At 43.5% G+C, this 9628-nt stretch overlaps 1 protein-coding gene across 2 annotated transcripts; it reads right to left on the reverse strand.

Moving 5' to 3' along the window:
* Positions 1-575: 575 nt before the first annotated feature.
* rnmt (RNA (guanine-7-) methyltransferase) lies at positions 576-5732 on the reverse strand. 2 transcript variants are annotated; one of them, XM_069149882.1, is made up of 11 exons: positions 4469-5726; positions 3753-3919; positions 3448-3577; positions 3108-3233; positions 2604-2719; positions 2298-2479; positions 1992-2156; positions 1641-1758; positions 1401-1499; positions 1286-1319; positions 576-767 (listed from the first exon to the last, which is right to left on the reverse strand). In XM_069149882.1, the coding sequence occupies exons 1-11, from the start codon at positions 4515-4517 to the stop codon at positions 730-732; spliced, it is 1224 nt and encodes a 407-aa protein (XP_069005983.1). In that variant the 5' UTR covers positions 4518-5726; the 3' UTR covers positions 576-729. The 2 variants fall into 2 exon arrangements, 1 of the variants encoding a protein (XP_069005983.1); XR_011178273.1 differs by lacking the exons at positions 576-767; positions 1286-1319 and having other exon boundaries at positions 1410-1499; positions 1641-1789; positions 4469-5732.
* Positions 5733-9628: the final 3896 nt, after the last annotated feature.

Consider the following 9628-nt stretch of genomic DNA (forward strand, 5'->3'; position numbering starts at 1 on the left):
ACATGAGCAGACAGACAGACAGACAGACAATGAAAAAACAAGAGAATAACAACTTTGACAGTTTCCATGTTTTCAGGAGATCTCATTATACCGACTGAAACAATCTACCAATCAGAGCCCTTGTTGGGGGCGTGGCTGTAACGCATGTGCTCGTTGTTGTTAAGTTCTTGTTGCTGCAGCGGAGGGAGGGGGGGGGAGAGTTACTACAGTTTCACTGTGTCCATCTTAAATGTGTGCATTCAGAAACCAGTAAATATGTCCAAGTGATAAATACTTCTGTGTTTTTAAGTATTTATTTATGTACCAGGTATGTTTAGGTCAAAATTAATCTGCATAAAGGTCGCTAGCCCAATGCTAACACTAATTCTATAGTAACTCTTATTAAGCATTACATAATCACAGGGTTGGAAAGCAGGTTATGCTAAAGCCATGTGCAACCATAGTTAGCTGTAGAAAGGGTGATGTTCAGTTCACCTATCCTAACACTAACCCATTATTGACTTAAGAGGGTTTATTTTTTTCAATGTTGGAGATACAACTATTTCATTGTTCTCAGTAAATAAATAAAAGATGAGAGCTTTTGTACTTTTCATTTATTACTACATCAGACGGAGCACTTCACTTTATCAAAAAGGACATTAACAGACAAAAGAATCACTGTACACAAGCTGAACAGGTGAGATGATGAGCATCAGGTGAGTTCACTAAACCAAGAGATCGTTGGTAGCGTCAGGACATCTTCTGGAAGACAAACACCAAGTAGATACCTGCAATAAAAAGACATGAAGAGATTCATGTTAATAATGGACACAAGTGTTGTTGACATACATTTCCTTGTTGATGTGAAACTGAAATAGATGTATAATCGGATAGCTGTCCGTCATGTTGTGTACGCTGTTTTATTAACACAAACTTTCTGTTGGTTTCTGCAGACTAAGAGTTACAGTCCACAATAGGAGCTTTGATGTCACATGTTCCATTTCCTCACAATCTGATTGGTTGATGGCTTTACGAACACTGACAGATTCAACTGCTTCCAAAATAAAAATAACTTTTTCATCTTAATATTGTCATTCTCATTAAAGTCATAATAGAAAAACAACAGGTAGAAAACAGAAAACAGCTGCAGACTGTGAAGATCTTGAAGGAGTGTAAATACATCATGTGGACACTTTCAGTTGACTGTGTAACCATGGAAACCCATCAACCAACACAGGAACTGGTTTACTGTAGCTGAAAACAGTCCCATCACCATGACAACCAGCTGATGAACACAGGAACTTACTGGCAGCCTCCCACTCAGATCTGCTCAGAGTTCCCTGCAGAGAGACAACGTGGTTAGACCAAACCCACCAATCAGGAGGAAGCACATTGAAGCTGCGTGCTGTTGGCAAACTTACCACTGGGAGTTTAACTCCAGCTCTGCCACAGTACTCTTTGGCATGGCAGTACTCTATGCTGTCTGAAGCCTGTCGCCCTTCATCCTCACAGGGAAACGGCTGAAACACGACAGGAAGTGCATGTTTACTGCATCGTCATCTACACGCTAACTGCATGTTAATTACATACTGAACTTCACAAACACAGCGAGTGTCCAACTGATTTCGCCTCATCAATAAACATTGAGTTGGTAGTTTTACCTCCAAAGCAGTCATCTTCATCATCAGGCTGCGATGATGATCCTTCTTCACTTTCTCCTCAAAGAACTCACAGAAACGCTGCTTCAGCAACAGACGCATGTTGTAGCGCTTCGCTAGGCTGATGAGACACAGTAGAGACACTAGAGACTCTGTAGAGACACAGTAGAGACTCTAGAGACACAGTAGAGACACTAGAGACTCTGTAGAGACACTAGAGACTATGAAGAGACTCTGTAGAGAACTTCAGGTTCAGACTTCAGTCTCTGGTCTTCAGACATGTTTCCACTGAACTGAACGGTTTTCCTCAGAAACTCGTGTCACTTATTGGTTGAATATAAAAATGAATCTTACTGTTCAAACAGAGGAAAGTAGACGAGGAACTCTGGAACATTGACGACATCCTCCAGACTGAAATGATACTGACACCCGAACACAGGATAGAAACCTTTGGACTCGAAGGACACGCTGAACACATCGTTACCGAAGGACAGGGAGGAGGACTGCTCCACACGTTTACTGAGGAGGAGAGGGGGGGAGGTGGAGGAGAGGAGAGGAGAGGAGAGGAGAGGAGAGGAGAGGAGAGGAGGAGTTTATGTTTATGAAACAATCAGAGACGTCTCCGTGATGAAGACAGGTTGTGAACAAGTGAGTTCTTACACGAGTTCGAAGGCGTCGGGCGTCGTCCCGATGAAGAAGCCTCCTGGTTTGAGGCGTTCACAGGCGTTCCTCAGCATCATGTCGGCCTTCTGCTCGCTCTCAAATGAGTAATGATACACAAACTGACAGCTGCAGATGTCAAACATCAGCTCGGGGTCGTCCAGCTTCTCTGACAGAACCTCCTGCACAGAGAGGTCATAGGTCACGTACAATCAGAAGTCAGCGTGGTTGTTTTTACTTTGATCATAGAACATGTGTTCTGTGACTCTACAGTGAGGAGAACAGATCTAGTTGGTGCAGTTCTACCTTGGAGCAGTCGGCCGTGATGAACTGAGCCTCGAACATTCTGTCGTTGAAGTGACTCTTTTTCTTCATCTCTTCATAACGACTCTGGCACTGCTCCACGGACACGCCAGCGATGTCTGGAGGCACAGAGAGAAACCGGGTCAACTCAGGAGGCACCGGGACCTGGACCAGGACCCGGACCAGGACCCGGACCTGGACCTGGACCAGGAACTGGGGCCATAGATTTGGCTTAACTGGTTGAATTTAGGCACTAACCAGTGATGGTTAGGGTAAACCCATAGATTTGGCTTAACTGGTTGAATTTAGGCACTAACCAGTGATGGTTAGGGTAAACCGTCTGGGCTCCATAGACTCCCAACATAAAAAGTCTGAGGTTGTTAAAATAGCCGTTTTTTAGGCTGAAAAAATGTGGGTTAGGGTTTGAGGACTAGTTGCAGAGGTTTGAGGACTAGTTACAGTTGGAGCCTGGAGAAATGTGATGGTAACATTAGAACCATTAGTTACCTGCACAGACCAGGTGATTGATCCCTCCTCTCCTCCACTTCAGTAGGTCTCCTCCTTTTCCACAGCCAAGGTCCAACACGGACACCGGCTGAGGCCCCGCCCCCCGCACCGTCTCCAAAATCTCCCCTGTACATCAAAGAAGCTGATCAACTTTAAAGTCTTTAATGTATGTCTGACAGCTGATCAGTGCAGCTCAATAACTGGGTCACCATGGTTACGCATCACCTGATCAGCAGGTAATGATAGTTAGAACCAACATACTGATTGATCACATGTAATACTTGGATACAAATGAACACATTTAGGATCAGTGCATTGATAAACAGTATTGATTAAATACCGATCATAACACTCTTGAGCCAGTTGTTAAAGTTCCTCATGAAGAAGATTCTGCTTCGACTTCGAGCCGCCAGACCAACTTCCTGCAGCCGGTTGTAGTGAGTCGCCACCTTCACACTGTGATCGATGCTCTGACAGATCAATAACACAGAATCAATAACACGTCAACAATATCACAGAATCAATAACACGTCAACAATAACATACATCCTACATGTATGCTGATGTCACAGCTGGTCCAAACAAACTGTTACATGATTTAAACAAACTGTCAATCAATAACAAACTGTCAATCAATACATGTACCAGCTTCTTGGTGCGTGACATCTGCTCTTCATCGTCCTCTTCCTCATGTCTCCTCTTCATCCCTGCCTTTTGTCCCAGCTGTCCTCGTCCCTCCTTCACTTCTCCTCTCAGCTCTCCTCCCTCCTTCACCGACTCCGTCTCAGCAGACGGACGCTCCATCGTCCACGCTGGAGACAGACAGAGGAGGAGACAGGAGGAGACATGAGACAGAGGAGGAGACAGTGCAGGTTTAAGTTAAATGCTAACTAGTGACGTTGCTGCTTCTCTTGTTTATAATTGGCTGTTTCTTTGATCTTTACATTTCCATATTTTTAAATCATGTCACGTGACATATTAGTTGCAGTGTTTACCTGTGTCTTCAAAATGTCTCTCGAGGATAAGTAAACTGAACTGAAGGGTTTTGTTTTCCACTGCATTAGATTGACAGAGTTTAAACAGGAAGTTAGATTTAACTGATTTTAAGTCGCGATACAAAGCTAACTTTAGCTGACGCATCAGGAGCAACACAAACCTGCTCCTATGTGTTAGGAGGCTAACAGCTAACAGCTAACAGCACCGTAAGTTCATTGAAACACCGGTGTCTTCAGTCTGAGATCAACTGGAACCAGCCGCAGCCACCGACAGGATTCAAACTGTCAGCTGACAGTAAAACAAACGATTGAACTCTCCGTTATCGTTTAAACATGTTAAAAGTCAACAAGCAGAACAATACTCACGATGCTCTGCAGATAGACGCGTGCACTCTAGCAGCTTCCGGGTGAGCATGCGTCATATTCCTGCGTCCCATCCATGATAACACCGACGATGTAAACAGACACTAAAAACACGTTTTATATAGAGTGTGGTAAAAAAAAGACGTATCAGAAAGGAGGTCTGGATTATGACCGCCGATCGGGCCAATACATCGATCAAGCACATTACGTCACGTTTATCCTCAGCTGACGGAGAACGCTTATTGATATTCTATTACTTCATCTGTGACACCAAACTCCATTAAGAAATCTATTAGTATTATAATTCGTGTTCATTTGAACGTGTATCAGACACGATGAGGCATATTGTGACGATGTTTACAGTGTGTTTATTATTTATAGTGGGGCGTCACAGCGGTTCAGTGGTTTTCATGGTCGCATCACAGTGAAAAGGTTCCGGGTTCGAATCCCGGCCTTCCTGTGTGAGTCTGCAGGTTCTCCGTGTGCCTACGTGGGTTCTCTCGGTTCTCCAGCTTCCTACCACCATCCAGAAACATGAACCTCAGGTTAACTGGTGGTTCTACAAAATGTCCCTGAGGTGTGAATGGTCTTTGTTTCCGTCTGTCTCTCTGTGTCCCTGTGATGGACTGACCACCTGTCCAGGTGAACCCCGCCTTCACCCAAGGTGAGCTGGGATAGGCTCCGCCCCCCGTGACCCTGTTCAGGATAAAGAGGGTGTAGATAATGGATTATTATTTAGTGTGTACAGTGTGTTTATTGTTTAACAGGTTATAGTACATTGTTGACAAGGTTATAACAGTGTCTATAATGTGTTTACATTGTTGTCAGGGTATTGTACTGTATTGTGGTGTACCGACATGTTGGTGTAGTGACCGTGAGCGTCCAGCAGGTAGAGCTGTGAATCCTCTCTTCAGGTGTTCAGACAGAAATTGATGTTTAAACTTTCCTGTACTTTCATATTAATCCAGCAGTGAATGTAAAAATATTTGATCATGTTGTGTTTGTTTTCTTCTATTTTCTCCTTCAGATAAAGAAAACCTCAAACTGTTAAATATGAATTGTAGTCATCTTGTGAAAGGCTTTGTTTGGATTAAAATGTGGAGCTGGTTCTGCTTCACTCTGTGGTGATTGAAAGGTTTGTCACACGGAGGCTGCCATACTGCTCGATGTAAACAGGAGGAACATGAAGATAGTTGGAGCTCAAAGTAGAGCAGCGTTTCATTTAAACTCAAACATTCGCCCTAATTTAACATTATATTTTGTTTTATATTACAGCTCATTCAAAATTCTAATAAATGGCTAATAACAGAGCACCTCACAGTCTCAGTTCTTCCTGACCGCTAACAGTTGCTGGTTTGTGTTTTCAAGCCTCCTGTCTGATTTTTCAGTCGTTACTATCTCTGTTTTGATGGTTTGGAATGGGAGTGTGTTGGAGCCAGCCCTTAGTGGCCCTCGATGGTACTGCATTTCAAGGCTTCACTTCACACCCGGACACTACAAACAGTTTTATTTTCAGTCTGTGGGATTTCCGTTATTAAATTTAAAAGTACATTTAAAGAAACTGTAGTTCTGCTTTCACAGCGTTCAGTTTTTATCCATGTTGTGTTTTTGCTCTGCACGGCCACAAGGACACACAAAGACTGACACCAACACTTCAGATATCATCACAATTTCAAACCTCAGATGTGTTTTAGAGTCGTGGTCGGTTCAGATCTACAAATGTTGATGCTGAAGAGGAAGAACCACGAAGACTGAGGCAGAAAGCACTAAAACGCACTCCAGGATCAAACATCATGTCCTCAGTGAGTCACCGTGAAGCTTTCAAACACATCCCCACATGAAACGGACCGTCTGCGATGGGGATCGTCGGTTCACATTTGACCTGCAGGAACAAGATGTTTGTGTGAAGGTCCGAGCTGACCTCTCAGCAGCTTGATTAAAGTCTCACCAGAACCCTCTCACCTGATCTGTTGGTGTTTGGACTGGATGAGTTGATGCCGACAGACACAGTGGGCTTCCCCATCAGATGATCCCGGATCACTTTCATGCAGTGATCCTGTCTGGTATGTCTGTAATTCATCCTGCTAATGGCCATCTGAGAGACCAGACGTATTCCTGAGTTGGCCGACGCTCCAGCTCACCGTCTTCCAGCTCAACTTTAAAGATCAGTTAGCACGAGTCAAGAAAAGTAATAACAGTCTGAATTCTTGACTTTAATGAAAAGAGACCGACATCTCAGAGGACACGTCCTTACAAGGTCGTTGTGTTTCTGTCATGTGACACATCAGGTGGGAGTTTACCTGCCTCAGTCAGAGTGACCAAGTCCACCACACACAGAGCTCAATTCATTTTAATACCTGCAGCGCTGGTCGGTGTATCTGTGTTCTCTGGTTCTGTTTGGGTTCTCTCGGTTCTCCTTAAAGTCAAACGTCAGGTACATTTGGTTTCTGATCTCCATGTGATACTCTTCAGCTTGGAGGTCACTGTAGGTGAACGTGGGACACCGCATCTTCATCATCACTTCTGTTAAGACGTTCATTATATTGTGTAAAACAGTTCTGAAGTAATGTTGACTGGTGCAGCACAGCTGGAAGTGTTACCTGCTGCTGATATGTGTGACACACCTGACAGGTTAGTCTTATCAACACTAACTGTTCACACCGTTGGTTACTGTGATGTTACACACTCTGGTACACAGATACACACTGTGGTGCACACTCTGGTACACACTGTGGTACGCACAGATACACACTGTGGTACGCAGATACACACTGTGGTACACTCAGGGCTGTCCGTCCTCCTGTGGGACGCACTGCGACAGACAGAAGACAGAGGGACGGATGAAAGGACGGAGGGACGGATAAAAGGATGGAGGGACGGATGAAAGGACGGAGGGACAGATGAAAGGACGGAGGGATGGATTAATGGATGGAAGCTCTATAAACATGTAAATCTGACCTTACAGTGTTTCAAAGCAGCGCTGCTTTAAAAAGCTTCTTCAGCCGTTCAGTCGACTCTCCGTTTACAAAAAGACGTTTCAGACAGAAGAGCCTTTCAGACCCAAATACCACACTCGCCCCACCCACCGCCACTGCTCTGCCCCCCCCCCCCCCACACACACACACACACACACCCCGCGCACCACGCACCCTCAGACCCGCCGACAAACATTATCACTGTGTGTGTGTGTGTGTGTGTGTGTGTGTGTGTGTAGGTGGAGGTGGGTGCGGGAGGTGGGGGGTTGTTCTCCAGGGACAGGAGCCATTTTACCTGCTTTTCCGTTAAAGCAGCAAACACACACGCAAACACCTGTTAAATGTGTGTGTGTGTGTGTGTGTGTGTGTGTGTGTGTGTGTGTGTGTGTGTGTGTGTGTGTATATTGTTTCTATTGTCAGTTTTTATTCAGACAAAATAAAACGAATTAATTATTATTAAAACATTCATAACCAAGGGAAACCGTGCTCTCTGATTGGCTCCCAAGGGTAAACTAGTAAACATGGATGACAAGGATAATAAAGTTTACAAAGCTGTAGGTAACCATAGCAACAGGATGGTGAAACTAACCTACCCATTACTAATTTATCAATCAGGACATGGAAGACAAACTCAAGATGTTGTTATACTTCATCAAAAAATTTATGAAACTGTCATAACAGTTCAAACATGTCCCACCAATCAGAGAACTGAACGGCACGCAGGGTCAAAGGTCAGGACACACACCTGTAAGCACCACACACAGGTGGGCTTTTATTTTGGTAAATGCAACCATTTTAAGTCTTCATCACACATATGACTCAGTTCTTCGAAACTGGTTCAGGTCTGTAGTGGATCAGGTCTGTAGTAGATCAGGTCTGTAGTGGATCAGGTCTGTAGTAGATCAGGTCTGTAGTGGATCAGGTCTGTAGTGGATCAGGTCTGTAGTAGATCAGGTCTGTAGTGGATCAGGTCTGTAGTAGATCAGGTCTGTAGTAGATCAGGTTCCAAGTGAAGCTTCATTGTTCTGCTCTGATTGTTCTCCAGGTTCAATCAGAGGATCTGATTGAAACTCGACCGGCTGCTAATGTGTGTGTGTGTGTGTGTGTGTGTGTGTGTGTGTGTGTGTGTGTGTGTGTGTGTGTGTGTGTGTGTGTGTGTGTGTGTGTGTGTGTGTTACAGGGGGATTCCCTGAACTATGAGGACGTCATTAAATTGCACAAAGCCGGTAGAGTGTGTGTTGTTGCGTTGTGTTGCTGCTGTTGTGAGGACCACTTTGTGTTTCAATCAGGACGTTTCTTTATTTATATATATTATGTATTTGAGTATATATATATATATATATATATATATATATATGTATTATATATAAGAGTCAGAATGATTAAAGTATTTATATATATTATATATATAGTCAGAATGACAAAATTATTTATATATATTACATGTATAGTCAGAATGACAAAATTATTTATATATATTATATATATAGTCAGAATGACTAAATTATTTATATATATTACATGTATAGTCAGAATGACTAAAGTTCTGAGAATCAGAAATTCTTTTTTCAAGTTTTTCACATCTTTTTGGTGACACAATAAACTTTTTCACACAAGAATGAAAATTCAGATGGAAGTTTGAGACATCAACAAACGATGTGTTAAATATGATTTGAATTTCTGATTTAAATAAATAGAGTAAAATAAATAAAGTTTACTCCTCTCTAGTGTCGGCAGGTCTGCCTGGGTTCAGATTCAGAATTCATGTTCGGGGTCCTCACAGATCCGGAAAAACTAACCCATGCGGGAGTCTTCTTCACCTTCTCGTCAGGAACATGAACAGAAATCTGAAACTCACACACACACACACACACACACACACACACACACACACACACACACACACACACACACACACACACACACACACACACACACACACACACACATCAGCAGATACACACTCACACACATCAGCAGATACACACTCTCACACATCAGCAGATACACACTCTCACACACACACACATCAGCAGATACACACTCACACGCACAAACATCAGCAGATACACTCACACACACACACACACACACACACACACACACTGTGGTCCGTCCTCTGTCTTGGTGACATTTAGGCAGATATATAAACCGCCGCCAGACGCTCAGATCCAACGAGTCCTGCAGA

Source organism: Embiotoca jacksoni, unplaced genomic scaffold (genome assembly GCF_022577435.1).
Source record: "Embiotoca jacksoni isolate LCO1_2020_lvr unplaced genomic scaffold, fEmbJac1.0.p SCAF_150, whole genome shotgun sequence".
NCBI classification, from domain to species: domain Eukaryota; kingdom Metazoa; phylum Chordata; class Actinopteri; family Embiotocidae; genus Embiotoca; species Embiotoca jacksoni.

Excerpts from the sequence above, each read along its gene's own strand:
- rnmt (XM_069149882.1), bottom strand. The coding sequence starts at position 4,517 with ATGCTCACCCGGAAGCTGCTAGAGTGCACGCGTCTATCTGCAGAGCAT. Across the intron at positions 3,234-3,447 it reads GCTCAAGAGTGTTATGATCG|GGGAGATTTTGGAGACGGTG; the intron begins GTATTTAATCAA and ends TTTGATGTACAG. Across the intron at positions 2,720-3,107 it reads CAATCACCTGGTCTGTGCAG|ACATCGCTGGCGTGTCCGTG; the intron begins GTAACTAATGGT and ends CTGTGCCTCCAG.